The following is a 24,426-nucleotide window of genomic DNA, read 5'->3' as shown; positions in this document are numbered from 1 at the left end:
AAAAAAAAAAAAGCAATGGTTTATTTATTCTTTGAGTACAAAATACAATGTATTTTAATCACATTTACTCCCCTGTCTCAGTTCCTCCCAGATCCACCCAACCTTACTACCCACCCTTCTCCATGTTAGGGTTAATTGTTTTTAGATTTATTTTATGCACATGAGCATTTTTGCCAGTATGTCTGTGAACCGTGTATACACTGTGCCATCAGAGGCCAGAAGAGGGCATCAGATCCCCGGATCTGGAGTTACAGGCAGTTGTGAACTTGCCATTTTGTGGGTGTTGGGGATCGAACCCAGGTCCTCTGCAAGAACAGCAAGTGCTCTTAACCCCTGAGCCACCTCTCCAGTCCCTCTTTTCCTTTAATCCCATCTAGCCCAGTGTATGTTGCCCAGCTACTCCTGGGGATATTTCCCCCCAACCTCACGAAGCTGTATTAGCCACGAGGGTTGAGATTTTGCTGTCCTTATTGCTGAATCTTCTGAGGGTTGGAACAGATTCAGATCTGTGACTTTTAACAACTGGTGTCCGGCAAGGTGGCTAACTCATCTGACACTTACAGACAGCCCGATAGTGCTTCCCCTTCATTGTCTATGGCTACTAATGGATGCCAATCAAATCCTCAGCCATGCTAGAGGCCACGCTGTTGCTCAGAGGCAGGGGAGTAGGACAGAACTGTGGGTCAGAGGAGGGTCTGGACTTACAGTTAGACTTGTCGGTGTAATGTATTCCTGTATTAGTTGCACAGTTAGCAGTTACCTTTAAAACTAGATGTGCTAAAAGATAGCCCTGCATATCATGGAAGGTTGGGGCTGCAGTAAGACGACATCTGGGAGACTGCCACTTTGGTGGCCTGTTTTGGTGGTGGGAGGGGCAGGGTTCACTCCTTGCTGCACACTGGATACTGTAGGGGACAGGACCATTGTAGGGCTCTCACACTCCTAACAGACAGTGCATGATAAGGGGACTGAGGAAGCATCTTAGAGAAAATGCCAGGCGATATGACTAAAAGAGAAGCAGAACCTTGGAGTCCAGGACAGACACTATTCTGAACAATCTTAGGAGCTTCCTCGATGTTTGGTGCCTGTCGTCTCCTGACCCTGATCACCCAGGCTTCCTCAGAGGGTGCCCTGCCATCTTGCCTTTCCTAGGTAACCTTCAGTCACTGCAGAGCTGCAAAGAGTTGTGCCAGGGCTGTGCCCAACTCCAGGCAAGGGCAAGAGGAGAAGGCGGCGGGGGGCCCTGCCCCATAGGGTACCCTAATGTAAACCCTCCTTACTATGTGTAAACTCGGACCCAACAGGAGAGCAGGGATGGGAGGAAATTCTAGGGGACCAGCCAGAACAGAGGTTGGAGGCAGGAAGTGTAGATGAAGTTGTCATGGAGGCAAGATGTCACTGGAGGAAGTGACTGGGAGGGTAACAGGCAGGCCAATCCCGAGAGTCCTCGGCACAGGAGGCCCTGGAGAGTTTTAAACAGAGTGACACGATTTCAATTATTTTGAGAAAAATCAGCCTGGCTGTGGCATAGAGCAGCTGGAGGTGAGAGGGAGACACTAGGGCCAAGGCTGTGTTCTGGTGAGAAAGGGGCAAAGCCTAGAAAGATGCCTGCCGGGGGTGGGGGAGGGAAATGAGCAGGTGTCCCTAGAGGCTTCTAGAAGAGTGTAGTGAGAGATAGCATCAAAAGGGACAGAGCTGAGGTCTGGCATTTTGTACCTAAGAGGTTGGCCTCCTGAGTCCAGCAACCTCATCTTTATACATCTAACCGATCTGGGTTATCCCCTGATCCAAAGCAGCCTTCTGCATGGGACTGGGCTGGATGGATAGTGGAGTAAGTGTCCCTGAAGATTATGTAGTCCCGGCTGGCCAGGACTGAGTCTGGTCCTCCTCCTTGGGTGGGTCTCTTGGGGTAGGGTGTCTTTGGGGGCTTGTGATCTATCTCTGAGTGGCTCCCTGCCCTTGCCTCTCTCTCTGCAGACTCGCCTGCAAGCTGGTGTCGGCTATTCGAACACATTCAACTGTATCCGCATGGTGTACAAGAGGGAGCGTGTAAGTGCCTGGGGTGGGTGGAGGGTGCTACCGGTCAGAGCCTTCTTGGACCACATGGACCAGGCCACACTCCTACATCACGGCAACAGATGGGAGGCAGCTTGTTCCTGCTGTGGCTCACCTATTTCTTCTCATCTGGTACCACACAGGCAAATGCTACCTTACCTCAGCTCACCCCTGGTCACTTAGTACATTGCTGAGAAGAAACTTCCCAAAGAGTTTTGTATGAACTCTCTGGAGAAGCTCTGAGGAATTTGGAACCACAGAATGGAAAGTTCCTGCACAAATAAAGTGGACACAATGATTGCAGGGAAGCTGAGCCTTAGTAGCATCCCTCTATCTGGATGCAGCAGGAATTCCCCCCCACCCCCACCCCACGTCCACCCCCAACACGTGACTGAGGTGCTGATTTTCAAATAGGAAATGGAATAATACTTTTAACACCCGTTTCCTTCTTAAGGTTTAGCAGGTTGCTTTCTGAGACTACCCTTTGAGGGAATCTAGGATTTTTAAAAGTTACATTTAGGATAAAAATGGCCCCATTTAAAGAAATAGTCAAATGCATGTTCATGGCAGCTCTGAGCTTCCTGGGGTCCTGGCATTGTGCCCAGGGAGACTATTGCTGTCACAGGCCACATTGTAACAAATGCCCGAGGCTTGTACAGCCTCCTGTAGGTACCAAGCTTGCCAACAGACAAGTTCATGGTGAATGCCAGTGTGGCTTTAACTCTTGATTGACCACTCTGAAAATCAGGGTGAATAGTGCCAACCTTGTACTTGGTGTTCTAAGGTAAATGGGCGTGACTCCCCAGCCCACTGAAAAATGGCCATTGATTCTTTTGCTTGGCTCACATTCCCGGCAGTACTTGCCAGCCAATGTCCCAGTGCCCAGCCTCTGGTGGGGACCTCAGGTGTTATTTCTGAGACAATGTAGCTCAGTGTCTCAAGTTATGGAGGAAGAGCCTGAAATGAGGCAAGGCGGATGCCTATGTGCATATGTGTACACACGTCTGTGAGGTGTCCTCTCCAGTCACGATAACCTGTTTGTGGCATAGCTTTCTACATTTTTGTTTGTGACGTGGCTTTTTAGAACTTCCTCATCGTTGGCGTTGGCAAATGTGTACTGTTTCAGCTCTCTTGATGGCTGTGGAATTTTCCGGTTTCCCTTAGAGCACCTGTGTGGGGGCTCATTGAGAACAGTTATAGAGGAGACTCTGACCCCTGCTGGAAGCATTGCTTCTTGCTTTGTCCATCCCTCGCTCTCCCCCTTTTCTTGTGTGTGTGTGTGTGTGTGTGTGTGTGTATGTATGTGTGTGGAAAGGGTCTCATTCTGAGATGCTGTCCCCGGGATTCTTGGTAATTCCCTTTGTCAGCCGGTCACCACAGACTTAGTGAGTTGTACAGTGTTGCCTGTCAGTTTGTCTAAACCCTCCATCCTGTCCTCATCTGCCTTACCCCCAAGACCATGAACTCAGTGAGGGTGAACACTGTTTTGTTATTGATTTGACTCACAGAAAGTAATGAGAGAGAGAGAGAGAGAGAGACAGACAGACAGACAGACAGACAGACAGCACTAGCTTTGCGTGAGCGGCTAGTGAGTAGATGTGCTGGGACTTAACATCCCCATTACTCACTAGGGCTCCTCAGTCATTCTGCAGCCACAGTTCTGACACTGCCATTTGGGGCATGCATATATCTGAGGCCAAGACTCCATTGTGCAGGAGGCTCATCTTTGGGGCTAGAATGACTGCCTGAGTTGCATGTGGCCTTCTCCTATCATGTCCATGTCATCTAGACCCTTGCTGGGGGCTCTTCTGTGGCATGGTGGATTATTAACTCTGAGCCTGGGGAGCGGGGAGGTCCCATACCTGGGATGCAGAGAGAGATCCTGAAGAGCCGTTTGGCCTCACACTTCCTCCCATTGGGTCTCCTTGCCACAGGTGTTTGGCTTCTTCAAGGGCATGTCCTTCCCCCTGGCCAGCATCGCCATCTATAACTCCGTGGTGTTCGGGGTCTTCAGCAACACCCAGCGGTTCCTTAGCAAGTGCCGCTGTGGGGAACCTGAGGCTGGCACTGGCCGAAGTCTGTCTGACCTGCTCCTGGCTAGCATGCTGACTGGTGTGGTCTCTGTTGGGCTGGGCGGGCCCGTGGAACTCATCAAGATCCGACTGCAGATGCAAACACAGCCGTTTCGGGAAGGTAAGAGGCCGATGGAGAGAAATCTGGTGTCTGAGGACCCGTGACCCATTCCCATTTGTCTGGATCTGTGGTCCCATTGTTCATAACCACCTCAGTGAGCAAGACCACCCTCCTCCCTGCTCACCACAGGGAGCATCTCATTTTCTCCTCTTGGGAGTTTCCCATGCTGCTCTTGAAAGTGGCTTTGACAGAGGAGGAAAGAGAGGAGAGGGGAACCCGCTGTGTGTCACCTTTGGCTGACTTGAGTGCTGGAGGAGACATATTTCAATACCGTGGGTTTTGTTCTTGGTTCATTCTCAAGTCTCCATGTCTATAGAATGGAGGGGCTGGATCTCTGGTCTTTCCTGTTATAGTGTATGTATGATGAGTCCCCCCAACCACCCCGCCTTTGCTGGCAGCCTTCAGAATGGTCACTGTGTGACCCCTCTGCACTCTAAGGCTGGGGTTCAGCTGTGGAACATGACAGGAGGCCCACAAGCTCACTCAGGAGCATCCTGGACCAGGTCCATAAGCCCCCTGTCCTGGCAGTGTCTGGTGCAGACCCTAAGCCTTCTGAGCGTGAGACTGATGCTCCCCACCGTACACAGGGCAGGCCTGAGGCTCAGCTGCTCTGAGGATGTGTGTCTGTCTCCAATAGATGGGGTCAGTGTCAGGGTGGAAGGGGTACAGAATGACAACAGAGTCACCAGGGAGCTATGAGGCAGGCCTATCTGGTCCTATTCCAGGGGTGAAAGCAAGGATGCAGGGAGAGATTTCAGACAATTGCATTGGAGGCAGTAACCACAGGAAACAGAGAGTCGAAGGAAGCATGCCCCCTCCCATTTTGATGAAACAATCTTTCTTCCTGGTCTCAGTTTCCCTCTTTTGACTGCGACATGAACCCAGGGTATACTTCATTGCGTGCCTCCCTCTGTGGGTAGAAAAAAAAGGCAGCCCAGGCAAAAGGGGGGTGGCAGCCATATCTGAAAGCTGCCGGGGGTGGGGTGGGGGGGAGGTTGAGGGGGTAGTGGTGTTGTGGTGACCTTGGCAGTGTCCTTCAACAAGACAACTAAGGGTGCTGTTTACCCATGGCTGCCATCCTGTGGTCTGATATGTTTGGATCCTCTGGTTTTTTAAGACCAGACAGAAAAATGGACCTTCCTGTAAGACATCACAGTTAAAAATTGTCAGGTACTTCTGTTACATAAGCTAAGAGAGACAATCGTGTGGCCTGACGTGTGGACTGAACGGAGCGGGCCGGGGCTGACTGAAACCTGCAGTCTCGGCTTTTGGCCACGCCCTCCTGAACGACAGCAGCATTTCCAGGCAGTGTGGGCGCCACTTGGGATCCCCTTGCTTTGTGGTTTTAATCCCAAATTGCCGGTCCACGTCCAGGTTAACCAGCATGTGCTATGAGAGGCAGCCGGACATTCTGAAGCAAATTGCCAGATGACTCTGTGTCATCTACTTTAGGACATGTGACAGATGGGCTGGAGGTCAGTGAGGTGGCTTGGGTCATCGTTTTTTTGGGAGAGCCAGTGACTTCCTCCTGAATGTGTATTGATGGTACTCTGTGGCTGAAACCTGAGCAGAACAGAGGAAGTGGCCTGCAGTAGACACACTCTGGGACTCATTACGGTGCCCGCTTCTGATAATCTCTTAGGTTAAGGGTTCTAGGGGAATCCACCCAGACTATGTACACAGTTTTATATCCTCTCATATTCCCCATGGAAACAGACACAATGGCATATGCATTTATTTAAAATAGGTGTGATACTTAAAATAGGTGTGCACTGTTCCTTCAAACACACATGCACATGCACACAAGCACAGGCACACAGTCAGGGCCATTACCCTATGATAAGAATTCCATTTCTGAAGTTAGGCCGTCAGTAATCCTATCTTTGCCCAAACTGAGAAAGTTAGCATGACTCACCTGGTGCCACCAAACTTCAGCCATGTCATTTCACTGCTAGGACAGACAGGAGGTCCATGGAGCTCTTGGCCCAGCATCCGGCATGTTGAAATTGTGAAGTAACTGTCACCTGTATGGTAGCTGTGCTATTTAAAATGCCCTGCAGATGACCGTTTAGCCTGTTTGCTCTTTGTCTTCACTCCAAACAGTGAAGTTAGCAGCCAATTAGTTTATAAAGAAGCTCCTTCACTGGGGCTACTTCTCTCAGTGCGTGGGCTCTTCAACTCATGAGTGGGCCCAAGGGTGTGGCCATTTTTAAGATTCTTGGCACACATTGTGAAATTTATGCAGAAGCGCCTTGTCACATTGCACTGGCAGCTGCTGAAGTTGAAAGGAGTAGGTACTGTACAGATGTGTGGCTACCAAACACACCACACACACATGCACAAATACCACACACATGTGCACACACACTTATACTCATGCACACACTCACATACATGCACACACTCACACATACTCACATACACATGCACACACATCCACACACATGCACACTCACACACACTCTCACACACTCATACAGTGCATACACTCACATACACACACACAACACACATATACACTCTCACACATGTGCATGCACACACAATACACATGTACATGCACACACATGCATACACACATATATGCACACACATTCACACATACATATACATGCACACATACATGTACATGCACACACATTCATACACACATATACATGCACACACATTCACATACACATATATACACACACACATTCATACACACATATACATGCCGATGCATGCACATTCATATGCACACATGCACTCACACAGTGCACACACTCACATACACAGGCATAAACACACACACACCACACTCTACACTTTTCCAGGCATGCCCCACAACCTCCTCTAGACTCTTCAAGCTCCCTATAGCTAGTCTCCTGGGGCTCCTGCCCATTGGTAAGCAAGTAGGAGTGGCTTGGGTTCTCTCAGAGGTGCTCCTCCCAGTGAGGAAACCTGCCTTCCCTTCTGCATTCTTACTGGCATGAATGAGCCTACCTGGGGGCCCTGCCACGGTGTATCCTAGATGGCCAGTGACACTCTCCTCTACCTGGAAGCTCTTGGGTCTGTGTACCCACCAAAACCCTTAAGTGTGCCTCCCAAGGCTCATATGTAGCAGAAGGAGGTTGACAGACGTGAGGGGACTTAGCGTTGGCCATGATCTCAGTCAGCTGCAGGCCCAGCTGGAGGCAACTGTGCTGTGTTCTGCCTGTTGGCATTTACTCTGGGGCTAGTCCATCCTTCGTAATCACTTCCTGGACCCCTCTGAGCCCCTCAGAGTAGGTAAAGCAGAGATGTGTGGTGCACAGCACCAGCCTTGGGGAAGCCACACACATCTGTGTCAAGGGTCCTCTCTGGAACCCTGGCCTCTGTCTGTGTGGGTCAGGAAGGCACACGAGAGGCAGCAGGCACGACGAGTGCTGTCTGGCTGCTGAGAAGCAGTATGATCTGGGGTGGGAGTGTTTCCTATTGAGGGAGCAATGTGGAGCAATGGTCAGCGACAGGAAATAGTGTATCAGGGTGAGTAATCTGGAGGGTAGGCCCTTGGAAAGACATGAGGTGGGGTGGGAAGAGTTTCTTAGCCAAGGCTGAGGGAGATTCTGCCCCACAGTGATGCAGCTTGGCCTGCAGAGTGAGCCCACCACAGCTGTGCCATAGGACAGCTGAACTTAAGGCCTTAGGTGTAGGTGCTTGGGCTGTGGGACTCACACTTGTGTTCAAGATGACACGGGTAATTAGCTCAGCTGCGCTGACATCTGGGAGCAGAATCCTGAGACTCTAGGGTCACTGACATGTGGTGTTGGGGACATGTCCTTGCAGAAATTGGCTTTTGAGGAAGGGATGGAGTTGAGAAGGGGAAGGCTTTCTTCTCCAAAGTGGGAGGGGATACAGAGAAGCTTTGAGTGTGAGGAAGAGGGACACGGAGGGAGGGTGCTGGACTCAGTGAGAAGAGAGACATGGAGGGGGTGCTGGACTCAGTGCCATCACAGAGAAGAAACTCTAGCTGGACCAGAGGCCAGAATATAGCTAGGGATGGAGGAGATGGTCGTACATGTCAGTGGGGGATGAATGGTGAGCAGAAGAGACATGCAGCTGAGGGCTGGATCCAGGCAGTTTGGGCATAGAACACAAGATCTGTATAGCAACAGAGATGGGAACAGACCTGTTTTCTTGCTTCACTGGTTCCTCAGAAGTCCTCAGTTGGAGAGGACATGCCCCATGCTTCTGTGCTCCTGGGCGCATCAGTTTCTCTTTCACAGAATAGCTGGGTTGCTGCTGTACACATGTGTGGCTAACAAGCATGCCACATACACACATGCATACCACATACATATATGTGCACACCACACATACACACACATAAGCACACACACATGGATACCACACATGCACACACATACATGCACAATATATGTATACCACACAAGCACATCACACATGCACACATGCCAACACACATGTATACATATGCACACATATACACCACATGTACACACAGGTGCACACACATGCACAGAACACATGTTCAACATACATGCACACATTGCGTACACACACATGCACACATGCAAGGACACTGCACATGTATATACTTGCACACCATATATATACACACACACACACACACACACACCACACAAGCACAGAACATGTGCACACCGACATGCCAGCACACATGTATACACATAGGCACACCGCATGTGCACACACATGCTAACACACACATAACACACATGCACATAACATATGTACACCACACATGTACACACATGTACACACACACATGCACACCATATATACTCTATTCTTCTCCAGTTGGGAAGTGCAGCAGATTTTCTAAGATCCCCTAAGTGATAAAATCATTAATGATAGCTCTGTTCACTTTCTAAATAAGAGAACTATGTGGAAAGTCAGGAACTCTGGGGACACAGGTGAGACCCTAAAAACCCAGACACATTCCGGCCCTTGATAGTTTGGCTGTGCTTCTCCAGAAGGCTCTGAGATGCCAAAAGGAAGTGAGGGCTGGGGCCCTGGCAGCTTAGAAGTGGAGGAAGGAGGCCTAGAGTGGCTGTGCATAAAGCCGTGCACTCAGCATGATATACCATAGTTAACGTTGCATGCATTGGAGGTACATTGTGGTGTTTGCTATTGTTTTGCTTTGGTTTTGTTTTAAAACCAATGGGCAAGACTAAGTGTTGTCCTGATGTCTTGACGCCAGCCTTGAATGTTCTTGTTCCCAGATAGTTATCAGTGGCCTTGATTTAGGTGGTGACGTTGACAGGTTGTATACTTTCAGAATCACAGATTCTATCAGGGCAGAACAATAAGCAGAAGAATGGTAACTATGCCTCTTGAGCAGAGTGGGGTCTCAAAACACTTACTCCAGTGAAGTGTGTCTGTAACGCTTTCTTCCTATGTCACAAAGCCAAGGAAGTAGAGCGCCATTCATCTTTGTCCCCTCTTTATAGATAAAGAAACAAAGACCTAGGAAGTCTGGTCCCTTGAGCGGGTTTCAGTAAGTACTAACTGAACAGGTTCGGGCATGCTGGTGTGTTTTAAGGCAGGGTTCTTTCTACTGAAGCACCTGACTCTTTTGGAGCCCCTGAGTCCTGGGGAAATTGATGGACTCTTGAGAAACAATAGCTAGCAAAGTGCACCCCAGATGAGAAGTTCTCGACATGTGATCTGAGGGGTCTACCAGGCTGCTCATACCCAAACCCAATCCTAAGAGGGTATAGCTGGTTTGTTTGCCCAGAGAGCATATGGGATGCCTCTGTTACCTTAGACTGTGTGGATGAGAACATGACGGGGAGGATTTTGTTGAATGCCAAGTATATGAACTTTTGGCCTTGATGTGGGGACCTGCTCAGGTCTGCTCGTCTAATGGGTATGGGATGATGCTGAAGTGTTCAGGTCTCAGGCTACAGATTCCTACCATAAGGAAGTGTCCTGTCTCAGAAAGGGTGTTTGCTTTCTGTTGCTCTGATAATACAATGACCAAAAGCAACTTGTGGAGAAAATGTTTATTTCCTCTCATATCAACATTCCATCATGAAGTTAAGTCAGGAGGCTAGAAACCTCACAGCAGGAGCCTGTACGCAGGGACTGAAGAAGACCCATTGAGGAACACTGGCTTGCTCTCTGTCTTAGTCAGGGTTTCTATCACTGCAACAAAACACCATGACCATGAAAGGTGGGGAGAAAAAGGGCTTATTCAGTTTACACTTCCAGCTTGGAGTCCATTACTAGGGGAAGTGAGGACAGAAACTCAAGCAGAACCGGAACCTGGAGGTAGGAGCTGGTGCAGAAGTCATGGAGGGGTGTTGCTTACTGGCTTGCTTCCCATGGCTTGGTCAGCCTGCTTTCTTATAGAACCCAGGACCACACAGGGGTGGCACCACCCACAATGGGCTGGGCCACCCCTCATCAATAACTAATTAAGAAAATGCCTTACAGCCAGATATTATAGAGGTGTTTTCCCAATTAAGATCATCTCCGTTCAGATAAGTCTTGTATGTGTGTCAGGTTGACATAAAAGTAGCTAGCACACACTCCACGGCTTGCTCAGCTGGAATCTTTTTTGATGCCACCTCAGACCGCCAACCCAGGTATGGCACCATTCTTGGTGGGCTAGGCCCATATCAGTTGTTAATCAAGAAAATGTCACTCAAGCAATCTGATGGAGTCATCTTCTCAACTGAGAATCCCTCTTCCTAGATGATCCCAGCCCATGTCAATTTGACAGAAAGACAAACAAGAAAACGTAATGGGACTCAAGGATGAGACAGCATACGAGGAAATAGAAATGTCAAATTCAGATATCTACCCACCTCAAAACCAAACAAGCACAGCAGCATCCTGCAGAGGGATGAGAGAGACCAGAGATGGATGGCCAGAGATGAGGCCAGCAATCAGGACACTTGCTGAAGAGCCATAAGACCAGTTAGCCACTGTCAAAAAGCAGTCATGACAGGGACCAAAACTGATGATGTAGACCTGTAGATTTATGTGGGGCTCCCACCCCAGGGCGAAAGTGAATGTAGCAGTGGGTCCTTTTTCTTGTCTCAAACATCCTGCCAGTCTCTGAGTTGGGCAGCGACTGCCCTACTGAACCTGTAGGTCATGACTCCTTTGGGGGTTGCATATCAAACATCCTGTACATCAGACATTTCCATTACGATTCATAACAGTAGCAAAATTATAGTTACAAAGTAGCAATGAGACAAAACAATATGGTTGGGCGGGTCATCTTAGCATGGGGAACTGTATTAAAGGGCATCAGGAAGGCTGGGAACCAGTGGTGTGGCAGTTATGTGCCAATGGGGCTGTAGGTCTTCTGAGATCTATAATCTATACCAATTAGAGGATGGTAACATGTTTTTGATTTAGGGAAAGTATCAGTCTTAGCGGCTCTGTCTCCACGATGAAGCATTCATGCTAAGAAACAATCAGAGGTTCATTTCTTTTATGACTGTCCTCAATATAAAAAGTATGGTTAGAGATATTAACATATTTTATTTTAGAAGAAAATATTGTTATATGTTAATCCTTCCACATACATGGGCCCCCAACTCCTACCCCAGGGCCAACCCTGGGAGGCTCAAGATGTTGGCGGGGCATCAGCAGTTTAGTGACTGAGCACAGATTCAGCATCCTGTATCTCTCCTTAGTCACACTGGGCAAATGGCATGCTGGTCTAGGAAATTCAAGCACATGTATTTCTAAGAGCCATTTTCCTGTTATTTCCCAAATCAGCCTATAAGAATCATTCACATTTCGCCTTCACCAACCATAGTCTGTGCTAGAGCTACAGAGGACTCTCACCCAGGGCTTTTTGGCAGCCAGTGGTAGGGACTCCAAGTCACACCCTCTGGGCCAAGGAATACAGCTCAGAGTGCTGCATGATCAACCTTTTGGAACTCCCAGTGTTTTCTGGAAAAAAAATTCTAAAACCTACTCAGCAGCTGAGTATTGACCTGGTATAGTTGTCCCTGGCTCTTACCATTGCTGCTGAGTTGATAAATATAACGTAAAGTCTTCATCCTGGCCATTGTAAGTACTGTGATGTGTTTTCACGTGGGCCTAGCACTGCAATGTCTGCAGCTGATGACACGTTCTTCGTGGTCCTGATGGTAAACCATGCAGGTTTGAACCTGTGCAGGTGGATGCTAAACAGGCACCGTCCCGGAGGTGGTTTCCTGCTTCGTGAGCACTTCCTTGATGATAGATAGCGTGGTGTTCTTTAACCTGAGCTTATCAGGAGAGCAGTACAGGCTGTGGAGCGTCTTGGTAGGTGTGGCTCTATAGGTGCATGCATTGTCACGGAAGAGATAAGCTTTTTTTTTTTAAGATTTACTTATTTTATGTATATGGTACACTGTAGCTGAACAGATGGTTGTGAGCCTTCTTGTGGTTGTTGGGAATTGAATTTTTAGGACCTTAGGACCTCTGCTTGCTCTGGTTAATCCGTTTGCTCCGGTCAGCCCCACTTGCTCAGTCCCTGCTTGCTCTGGTCCAAAGATTTACTTATTATTATATTCTAAGTACACTGTGGCTCTCTCCAGACACCCCAGAAAAGGGCATCAGATCTCATTACAGATGGTTGTGAGGCACCATGTGGTTGTTGGGATTTGAACTTAGGACCTTCGGAAGAGTAGTCAGTGAGTGCTCTTATCAACTGAGCCATCTCGACAGCCCGAGATAAGCTTTTTATTAAGTGTAAATTTAGAATCAAACTGATTAAAACTGAGGCTTAGAAAAAGGAGGTAAGAAAATCATGAAGAAACTGGGAGACGAGCACTTCACTGAAAGAACAAGGAACCCCAAACACTCCCTGGGTGAGGACCGTTCTATAGCAAGAAGAGGCTGTTCCCTCCTGAACGTGGGTGTCATGAGAATGTCATAGATGGAAAGCCGAGATTCCTTCCTGGAGGAGGAAAATGCTATCGGGGATATCATGAGGTCAAATTGCAGCTTTGTGATAGATATTAGATGAGATCAGGGTATGATCAGTGTAGAATGAACCTGATTACTAAGGTTAGCAAGATGACATCCCAACCCTCAGGATATGTGTTCATTCAGAAGTATTTAGGGTTAGACATTTGGTGCATGCAGCCCACCTGAAATAGGTCATATGATAAAGTTATGCAGCCAGAGAGAAGTGCTCTATATGTGGCAGGACTAAGGGTCAGATGCACCATGGGTAGAAGACCTAGGACATCAGTCCCGGCTGTGAAATCTTGGGCCCCAAGTGTGTGCTGTGATGCTGGGTCGGGGTGGGGTAGGTGTGCCCTTTGCATCCCCCTGTGCTGTCGCAGCTGCAGAATAAGAACAGGAGCCAGAGAGAGGCAGTTCCCTGGACCGAGAACTCCATGCCCCATCAGCCTCACAGTTGCACCTGAAACTCAGTCCGAAAGGGAGCCGATCTAAACTCTCCTGGGGGCAACGTGTACTCTAAAACCTGGTGTTATAGCTTTGAACTGTCATTGCAAACTGTGCTTCCTCCTGTTAGCAGTTCGCCCCAGGAAATGTCGCAGCAGGGACTGAGTTTAAAACCCACTCCACCTGGAAGAAGAAACACTGACTGATTTTTAATCTACTGGGCTTTCTGATGCGCTGTTTTTATTTTTTCTTTCTTTGTTGCGTTTAACCTTTGTTAATGTGTAACCTTGGCGTTTCTGAGATTGTATCACAGTCTTCTTGTTCAGGTTTGTCCATTGCTTGGTTAGGTTTTATGATTGTTCTGGGTTTTTCCACTTGCTCTCAGAGTCAATGCTCTACTGTTCTTTCTGTGAGCAGCTATTGTTCTCCCTCATTCGTTCCTATGTCATGTCTTCTCTCTTGCCCCCTGTGCTTTCTCTTCTTACGCCTTAACTGGAGCCTTCCATGGCTTTAATGATCTTTGAGCTCGGTGCACCCTGAAGTTACCCCAACTTCTTTTTCTCAGCTGCTTTTTCATTTCAGCTTTTTTTCTCAGTTGATGAAACTGCTCCCCAGCCTGATTCCCTTGGCTGCTGATCTCAGCAACCCAGGCTCTTGTTGATGCCACTCAAACCTTGTTGTTTGTCCCTCAATTATTATTGAAGCCAGAGGGATGGCTATTTTCAACTGGCCAGTGTGACGTTTATGTAGCAGTCCTAGCCAACTATTGTGGTTGTTTGTGTAGCTCACACTCTTGGAGTAATAGAAGGTGCCTGGTGGCTCTTATGCACATGGATTGAGAGTTTAACTGCTGAGTTATACACCCACTCTGCCGTACTCTGGCCCCACAATGAACATTGTGGATAACTCAACAGAAATAATACAGCTGATAACATCTAACCAACACACAAAAGCCCAGATGCCTAAGTCCCAGCACAGGCTATGCAAGAAGCAAGAAAGCATTATATAAAAAAATGTTTAATGAAATCAGAGGACACAAGTAAACTATCAAATGAACTGAAATAGAATCTAAATAAATGAAGAGAGTCAAACAGGATTTGACATAAGAACTCAATGCTAAATTTGAATTTAATAAATGGAGGTTTTAGTAAGTCAAAAACCAAAACAACCAAACAAAAAAACCCCTTCTTTACAAAGCCCCACTAACAGAATGAACCAAATAGAAGTCAGATTGTCAGAGGTGGAAAACAGATGTTAAATGCTGTGGACATTGACAAAGATAAAGCAATAAAATATGAACAGAACACATGAAATCTATTAGACACCATTAAAAGATCAAATGTATAAGTTATGAAAAAATTGTAAGTCATGGGTGATAGAACTTCAATTTAAAGATATATATATATATATATACACAAAATGTGTTCCACAAAACCATAGAGCAAAATTCCCCAAATCTAGAGAAACAGATGACCATAGAACCAGGAGGCATTTAGAATAGTAAACAGACAAGACCAGGAAAGAACCCACTGACTTCACATTTCAGTTATAATACTAAACCAAGAGAGCAAAGAAAACATTGAAAGGTAGAGAAACACTAAATCATATATAAAGGCAAACCTATAAAAAATTCCAGTGTCATTCTTTACAAAAATTGGGGGGGGGGAACCCAATCTTAAGATACCCATGGAGGCACAAGTCTCCAGAAAGTCAAATAATTCTAAGGGAGGAAAACCAAAACTAACCCCCCCCCCCAAAAAAAAAAGACCTGGAGATATCACCAAACTTGATTTCAAGTTGCTCTACCGAGTTTTAAGAACAACAACAAAACAAAAAACAACCAACCATGTAGCCCATAGAATAGACCAGAACAAAACAGAAGAACAGAACAGACCAGCACAGAGGACCCATCTATAGACTCTCACAACTATGGGTAATAGATTTTTGACAAAGATGTCAAAAATAAATATTAGACAAAAATACAGCCTCTTCAACTAATGGTGTGGGTAAAACTGGATAGCTAGATTAAGGAGACTGAAACTGTACTCTTCTCTCCCTCACCCTGTACAAAAGTCAACTCCAAATGGATCTTTAATGTAGAATCTGAACCCCTGGAAGCATTAGAGGAAAAAAATCAGAACACTTTAAGACATCAGCATGGCAAGGACTTTCTGATTTTAAATTATATTGAGAGTTGGAGGAGACAGGTGCCATACTGCATGTGTGAAGAGTTACGGGAGTTCTCCATTTGTTGGTCTTAGGAGATGCAACTGGGGCCATCAGTCTAGGCAGCAAGCATCTTTACCCACTGAATCAACTCATTGGCCTATCAAAGACTTTCTGAATGGGACCCTGGTCGCTCAGGGAATAATGCTAACAATCGACGAGTGAGGTTTCATAAAATTTCCTTCTATATAACAAGGAAACAGCCGAGTGTAGGGACGGCCTGCAGGAAGGAAGTGAATTCTTGATGTCTAGATATCTAACAGAGGGTTAATACCTGGGTTATAGAAAGATCTCAAATAACTAAATAACAATAAATCAGCCAGGCAGTGGTGGTGCACACCTTTAGTCCCAGCACTTGGGAAGCAGAAGCAGGCGAATTTCTGAGTTCAAGGCCAGCCTGGTCTACAGAGTGAGTTTCAGGACAGCCAGGGCTACACAGAGAAACTCTGTTCCAAAGAATGAACCAATCAAACCAAACCACCACCACCACCACCACCACCACAACGAAAGAAAGAAAGAAAAGAAAAGAAAAGAAAAGAAAAGAAAGAGAAGGGCTAGGGAAGATGTAGGGTACTGGGGAACTTTTGATAGAAATATAAATTAGTCTAACTACTGTGTAAATCACTATGGAGGTTCCTCAAAAACCAAAACTGAGCCAGCTGAACCACTCCTGGGTGTTTGCCAAGAGCACCAAGTCAACACACAACAGGACCACCTGAACACCAGTGCTTATTGCAACAGGGCCACAGTGGATGAGCTATAGGGTCATCCCAGATGGCGACTACAGGGTATACAAAGGAAGTGTGGTTGGGTGCACAGTAGAATTGTTTGAGCCACAAAGAGTGACGTTATGTCATTTACAGGACAACCAATAAATCTGGATATAATCTAGTAAGTAAGTCAGTTTTAGAAGAAAAAAAAAGATTCAATGTTTTCTCTCAGTTGTGGCTCTCATATTTTATATAGGTGCATAAAACAATATATGTATATATGGCATGCAAGAAGTAAGACTGAGTAAGGAAAATGGAAATAGAGAAGTAAGAGATGGGTGGGCAGCAGGGTAAGGGGCTGATATGCTCAAAGGATGTTACACACTTGCATGAAGTTGTCTTATGTAACCATGACACCTTGCTACAGGTTCCAAGCAATGAGGCTGATAAACCATTGAAAGGCCTCACCACACCCCCAAACTATGATACAAAGTAAACCTTTTTAAAAGTTAATTACCTCAGGTATTTTGTTACAGTACTGCCAAGTTGACAAGTGTTAACAGTTCGAGTTTGGGTTGGTGCAGAGCTGTGTCAGCATCTGGTGATTGTTTTTGTTCCTATTATAACTTCTATTATAGCCTATATATTATATATTTTACTGGCTAGTATATTGCTTTAATAGCCACAAATGAATACTATACACCAATCACCGCTAGATTGCTTATGTTATAACACTTAGGGGAATGTGAGAGGATTTTCTTATTGCTAACTCAAGGGAGGAAAGGGGAAGCTGGAAGAAGGGTTTACTGACACACAGGGCTAGTTGTCAGGTTGGCAGCAGTTCTTACAGCATCAGCACCGCCAAACTAGCAGATCATTATCTGGACACAGCCTTTCAATCAGTAACTCCGGAGAGCCACCCTGTAGAAGCTGATTCAGAGGAGCCTTGACTCCTGGGTCAGGCCAGCCTTGCCTAGAGAGGAGCATGCTCAATCAGCCAGTGTTCTCATAGCCAGACAGCAACACCTATTTGGTCTTAGGCAAATTTCCCAGGATAACGCTGCTGATGTCATCACAGTTTTGGGAAAGAATGACCTCTTGGGGCCTCTCAAGGGCCACAATGTCTACTTTTTCTCAAAGCACCACAAGGTGGTGTTTACCCACCCTGTCCACCTCCCTCCCCATCCCCAACCCCCACGGGGAAATGCATTCATGGAGTTTTCTCAGATGGGTTTCTTAGGCCAGTGCAGCCTCTCCCTCGCTCCTGTGGACTTTTAAGGATGAGATAAAACCTGTGTCCTTTACTCCAATCCCAACCACACAGCCCTTGAGGCTGAATGCTCATGGGGGTGGGGGGAAGATGGAATGTTGAGGACTTGGGAAAGAGCTCCCAGGATGGCAGACCACTTCCTGTCCAAAGCATGCAATAAGAGCCAATCAGATGCCCGGATCAGGGGTTGAATCCAGTGGCTCAGACAGTGCTGTGGTCATGGCTGGATCTCCTGATTCATCCTGACTACAGAATGCTGGGAAGACCCTTCAGAAGGACCACTGAGTGCCAGTGTGTCTGTCCTTGGAGGCCTTTCTGACTATGAGCCATAGCAGAGAAGAGTCTAAGGGAGGATGGTAGGTAGCCTCTGGGAGGACCGGCTGGCAGAGCGACTACTGCTCTACTGTTTTGTATAACCTTAGACAAGCTAAGAGAGAACAGACCACAACCAGCCAGCATAGACCCCCAAGCCTCCAAGTGTTATGGGGTATCCACCAGAGAAGAGTGCTTGGGTATAGGTTTAAGCCAATAGAAAGTCTTTATTAGCCTCTGGTGACTACACTTGGTGTTTGGTATTCTACTGTAGCCTGAGCTCTTTTCAGGGTGAGATTTTAAGCACAAAACCCAGATCTTGGGTTAACACACTTTAGCTAACAAGAACAGAAGTAGAACTGTAGATGTCAAACATCAAGGTTCCTACATTTAAGGACTTCCCAAAGCTATGGACTCTAGTGAATTAGGTCTTTGTTTTCATTTTGGCAGGTGGTTCTCTCTGCATGCTGAGTTTTACAGCCTGAATGGCACTTCCATCATGGAGTCAGTTGTGCTAAGGTCTGGGGCCTGTTACAAAAGGAAACAGAATCCAGGGCCCTTGATGTTGAGGGTTATTGATGCTGCCTTGCAGCTGTTTTAGGGCATAGCTCAGGCCAGGGCTGGCATGAGTCAGAACACGTCTGTCCTCTAGTCAGCCAGTGGACCCTATCAATGACTATCGGCTGCTAACTTGTTGAACCCCACACTGTTCCAGGCACCATGTCAAGGACTTGGCATGTTACCTGACTTGTATCCATGACTCTTGATCTGTCTTTTAAGAACTAGAAAACAAGAGCAGAAAACGCCGACATTTGTTAAGTGGTGGAGGAAGGTTTGCATCCAGGACAGCCTGGTTTCAAATAATTTGACTATTAATTCCCCATCAAGAGAGAGCTTGACTTGACTGTCTTCTTTCTTCAACCACAGCTGCTTAGAAATGCATAGTGATGGTTGAACAGAAGGCTCTGTGAATCCCAGGGCAACTTGGCTTATATTGTTTCCAATCTGGTTGCCAGGGCTTCTTCCTGGAGACTCAGAATTCTGGTATAAGTTGCCAAGGGTGACAGATAGCTTGGTAAAAATGAACGAGCCACGTGAGTGGGAACTGTCTGTCAGGGGACTGGCTGTGGTGCCAGCAGCTGGCCAGTCTCTCACCTGCCTGGTCATTTGGCATCATCTCCCTCCTGTCTTTTCAGCTAGCCATGGATTGAAGTCCAGGGCGGTGGCAGCATACCAGGGACCAGTGCACTGCATTGCAACTATTGTGCAGATGGAGGGCCTGACAGGGCTGTACCGGGGAGCCAGCGCCATGCTGCTGAGAGACATCCCGGGATATTGCTTCTACTTTATTCCCTATGTGTTCCTGAGTGAGTGGATCACACCTGAGGCCTGCACAGGGCCCAGCCCCTATGCAGCATGGCTGGCAGGGGGCATTGCAGGTAAGGACCCCAGTCTCGGAAGTCCCGTCCCTGGGTCCTGGGCCTGCCACAGTAATGGTAGAGTATAGAGGAGCTTAGCACCACTTTCCTAGTCCTGAGGAGATGGGCCTCATCCAGCCAAATATGCAGGAGCCTTCCTTTCACTGACTCTGTGCCACACCTAGTAGAGAAAATGGCCCTTTGACCTCCCAGGTCCTTCTCTCCAGGGCTATGAGAGTCTCTGTGTGAGTTCACTGGACTGTGAGGCAATGGGTGCATTCTAGCATGTTCTCTGTGGCAGGCATTGCTGAGCTGCTATGGGGGAAGCTATTATCTCTGTTCACTTTTGCTAAATGTCAGGCTTGTTAGGTACAGGGGTCAGGGGGATCCAATCTCCGCATTGCCCTGAGATACCCAGGGGCCCAGCAGTCACAGAGATCCAAGGCTAGCCACACTTGCTCATTTTGTCACCTGGGCCACAACCCCAGTTCATTCAGAGGGAAGTCAGCATGCACTAAGTGGTTTGCCACATGCCTTCTTTGATGTGGCTCCCTACTGCCTCTCAGGCCTCCTCCTTCTCCTTTTTTCCCTCTTTCTCCTTCTCCTCCTCCTCTTCCTCTCCCTTTTCTTCTTCCTCCTCCTTTTTCCCAATTCCCTAACCCTTTAAAGTCACACAAATGCTCAGACTGGAATTTTCAAGCTGATCCTGCAAGGACGACCCCTCTGTGTGTTCTCTCAGTTTTATGCCACAGGTTTAAAGATGATTTTACACATTTTCCATTTTCCCAGGCTGGCCCTTCTCAGTGATCAGTCTTTGTGACAGACAGGCTTTGTTCAGTTTCCCCAGACTCAAACCTAGCCATAACTGCAAGCTTTTGGTCAAAGGTCTCACGCTGGGCTCTCTGCCTGTTTGGGAGACTACAGAAGCAGTCGCTATTCCACTGATAATGTTTCTGTGTGGGGAGCTCCGATATGGTCCGGTCTCTTGCTCCGGTCTCCTGCCGGCCTCATCAACACAACTCTGCTGCCCAGTTTACAGAGGAGGCGTGGGAGGCTTCCACTAGGACCACGAGTGGGTGGAGAGAGAGGATCAGAAGTCATGTTCTGGGCCAGCCCGCTTCCCCCGCCACTTATGAGGATGGGATGGGGGAGGGGGCATTGGAGGACAGCATCTTCAGGAAGCCAGGCCTTGAAGAGCCAAGACAGACAGAAAGCTCTGACATGAGTGGTTTCTCTGACTTCCCAGGGGCAATTTCCTGGGGGACAGCAACTCCGATGGATGTCGTGAAAAGTCGAATCCAAGCAGACGGGGTCTATTTAAATAAATACAGAGGAGTCATGGACTGCATCTCCCAGAGTTACCGGCAAGAAGGCTTTAAGGTAAGCTGCACGCAGCTGCCCTGGGTCAGCAGCAGCCTGGCAGAGGGTGAGGCTGCTGCTGGTGAGGCTAGAGGAGGATACTGGGAGAGCAGGTGCTGGAGGTTACCAGCCTGTTCTTGGTTAAGTTTAGTCCTCAATAGTTCATGTTTTATGAAGCAATTGTAGATGGGACCTCTCCCCTACCCCACCTCCTGATTTCTTTGTCAGCAAGTTTATTTGTTAGTATATAGAATTGTTACTGGATTTTGTATGTTGATTTTTTACCCTGATATTTTGCTGAAAATATGGATCAAGTTTTGGGGTGGAATACTTAGGTTTTTAAGGATAAGATTATGCTAATCTGCAAATAGGGACGACTTGACTTTTATTTTTTCTATTTATATTCTTTTTATTTCCTCTCTTGTCCTGATACTCCAGTGAAGACTTCAAACACTGTATTGAACAGAAGAGGAGAGAGTGGACACCCTTGTCTCATTGTAGATTTCAGAAAAACGTTCTCTCTGTGTGTGTGTGTGTGTGTGTGTGTGTGTGTGTCTCTGTCTCTCTCTGTCTCTGTCTCTGTGTGTGTGTGTGTGTGTGTGTGTGTGTGTGTGTAGCCAGGGATTTGTCAATCTTGCTTATTGTTTCAGAGAACCAACTCCTTGACTGATGATTTTTTTTTAATTTCCATTTCACGAATTTTTGACCGGACCTTTACAATTTATTTATGTATTTATTTATTTTACCGCTCACTACTTGGGGGTTTGGCTAATTCTTGTTAATTTTTTCTAAACTTTGAAGTGCACTGTTAGGGTATTTATCTCTAACTGCTCGGTTTCCTGTAAGTCAGCATCCCTAGCTATGGATGGTTTTCCCTTTCGTCTGATTCGAGGGATTTTTACATTTCCCCCTGGTTTCTTCAGTGAACATTTACGAATCGTTGGTGAGCGTACTGTTTGATCTCCATGCATCTTCACTGCTCCTGTGCTTTATCTTGCTGTTGAATTTTCGTTTTATTCCACTATGATTTGATAAGAAACAGAGACTGTGTTTATGCTTTTATATTTGCCAAGATTTAATTTGTGTCCTAGAATGTGGCCTATTTTAGAGAAGGCTCGTCCGGCTCTTTAGAAAAGCGTATATTCCGTATCCAGTGGGTGGAATATCTCATTGATGTCTGTTAAATCCATTTAATCTATCTTGTAATGGAAGGTGGAGAGCTTTTGGTTTTTGTTTTGTTTTGTTTTGTTTTTTTTACTTTTAGGTTGGTGGTCCATCTTTAGATGAACGTGGGATACTTAATGAAGTACCCACTATTATTATATCAGGAACTGTATGACCTGTAATTTCCTCTAGTGTTTATTCTCAAAATTGAGTGCCATTTGGCACAATTGCTAGGTCTTCTTTATGGACTGTCCCCTTCCTTCCTAAGCAGTGACCTTCTTATCTCTTCTGGTTTCGGTTTGATGTCTGTCTATCTTATCAGATAGCAGAATAGCCACACCAGCTGACTTTTACCTTCCAGTCTAGGCCAGCTAGCATTTGTCCTCTGCCTTTAGACTCTGGGTGTGGGGTGTGTTTCTTGCAGACAACAGGCAGCTGGGCTGATCTTTCCGCCCAGTCAGATGTCCGAATCTCTGTATTCATGAGTTGATGACATTTACATTTTAGGCTAATATTGAGAGGAGCTTATTGACTCCTGCCATCTTGTCGTTTTTTCTGATTGGTTGGATTATTGTCTGTCCTTTTCTGTTTCCCTCTTAGTAATGGGGTTTTGCTGATTTGCTGTGCTGGACAGGATAGATTCCTTTCCTAGCTCGTTCTTCATCTGTTCCTCTGTGTCGTTTATTCTTTTCCAATGCTATCATTATGGAGACTGTCTTTATCCCCTCTGTGTGCAATAGCACTGTATATCTTCTGTGGTGCTGCCCCGGTGGTCTGCAAACACTGGACATTGCAGTTTTGTGCATGGAAGTGAGGGCCAGTTGAACTTGTGACCTTGTCTTTCCTGTGGTTTCCTGTGCTTTATATTGTTGCTTACTCTGTGTTACATGAGTGTTTCCTGTCTACTAGAGCTGTCTTCATTTTGCTTGTGTGTGTGTGTGTGTGTGTGTGTGTGTGTGTGTGTGTGTGTGCACTAGAGCCCTCTGCTATCCGTATTTAGTTTTATAGTCTGTGGACAGGGCAGGTTGTCTAATTCTTCTAAAAACTCCCCAGACTGTACCCCCCTGGAGTGGCCAATAGTCTAGATTAGGCAGTAGTTCTCAACTTGTACGTCATGACCCCTTTGGGTTCACTGACCCTTGAGCAGGGATCACTTAATCAAATATCTTGTATATCCGAAATTTACATTGCTATTCATGACAGTAGCAAAATTACAGTTATGAAGTAGCAACAAAAATAATTTTACGATGGGGGGGTCACTACAACATGAGGAACTGTAGTAAAGGGTCACAGCACTGGGAAGGTTGAGAACTGCTGTGCCAGGGGCTCTCACCTACATATGCTGGCAATGTGAGAAGCAAATTCAGCCCTGAGCCCCAAGCAGGTGGAGGACCTGTCTGTGGTTTCAAGGCCTTCTGGGTAGAAATCCCTGCCTGGAAGGATGCAGCTGTGGGCTATGTATGCTGACGGAGCTCCTGAAGTAGACGGGTGACTAGAAATTAAGCTGTTTACTGAGCTGAGCTTTAGGACTGTTAAACCTCAGGGTTATTAGTTATGGACGCAGAGAGGACTCGTGCGGCAGGTTCATCTGGTCTTCATATCTCAAGGGAGAAACCCAGAAGCCCAGAGTTTAGGAACCCACCCCTAACCTACAACCAAAGCAATACCTGATGCTTTGGTCCTGTTCTCCGCGCGCTTAGAGGGTTGTCTTGGGCCGTGTGAGCCGTCTCCTGAAAGGAGACTTTAGCCCTGAACTGAGGAGGCTGAGCCACGGGTTCTTGGTGGTTTGACGAGCCTGGAACAGGGCTGGGAGAAGAGTTTGTGGTAATCAGGCGCTGTGAGGGGCCAGGGTCAGTGGCCTGGTGGTCCTGCCCCTTAGGGGTCTGAGGTCCTAACACTACTTGAACATTCACAACTACTACTGCGAGGAATCCCTCAGCACTGGGTCCTCTTGGCTCACCCATGCACTTGCTTATCCTTGTTGTCCATGCACTCGCTCATCCTTCAGGGGCTCGCTTAATAAGCAGTTATAGAAGGTCTACTCAGGACTGAGGCCCCATCAGTGCTGAGACCAGGGGAACCATACCCACAGACCGTGCTCCTTACCCTGTCATGGTCTACCGAGTCCTGGACCATGAGGAACAATGAGGGCATCCTGTGATCAAGAAGGTGCTGCTGTCCACTCTGGCGTGGCCATGCTTGGATAGACAGAGGCTGCAAGCAGGTCTAGGGGGCATCCAAAGCAGAGACCAGAGGTGGCTTAGAGAGGTAGATGGGACAGGCAGTCTGAGAGCATGCAAGACTGGGACAAGAGGGCCATCCTTCACAGGCTGAGGAGTGTAGGCGCATG

The 24,426-nt window shown here is 47.1% G+C and overlaps 1 protein-coding gene across 2 annotated transcripts in view; it reads left to right on the top strand.

The window, feature by feature from the left end:
- Positions 1 to 24,426, top strand: part of Slc25a48 (solute carrier family 25 member 48) — a 38,473-nt gene that overhangs the window by 8,438 nt on the left and 5,609 nt on the right. For both annotated transcript variants that reach the window (XM_021180338.3, XM_021180339.3), the window contains exons 3-6: positions 1,978 to 2,049; positions 3,990 to 4,248; positions 19,332 to 19,574; positions 20,800 to 20,933. In XM_021180338.3, the coding sequence (XP_021035997.1) occupies positions 1,978 to 2,049; positions 3,990 to 4,248; positions 19,332 to 19,574; positions 20,800 to 20,933 (708 nt within the window). The remainder of the gene's footprint in view (positions 1 to 1,977; positions 2,050 to 3,989; positions 4,249 to 19,331; positions 19,575 to 20,799; positions 20,934 to 24,426) is intronic.

This window comes from Mus caroli, unplaced genomic scaffold, assembly GCF_978045245.1.
Source record: "Mus caroli unplaced genomic scaffold, Mus_caroli_1 scaffold_15, whole genome shotgun sequence".
Classification (NCBI taxonomy): Eukaryota; Metazoa; Chordata; class Mammalia; order Rodentia; family Muridae; genus Mus; species Mus caroli.
This window is presented reverse-complemented; position numbering and strand designations above follow the sequence as displayed.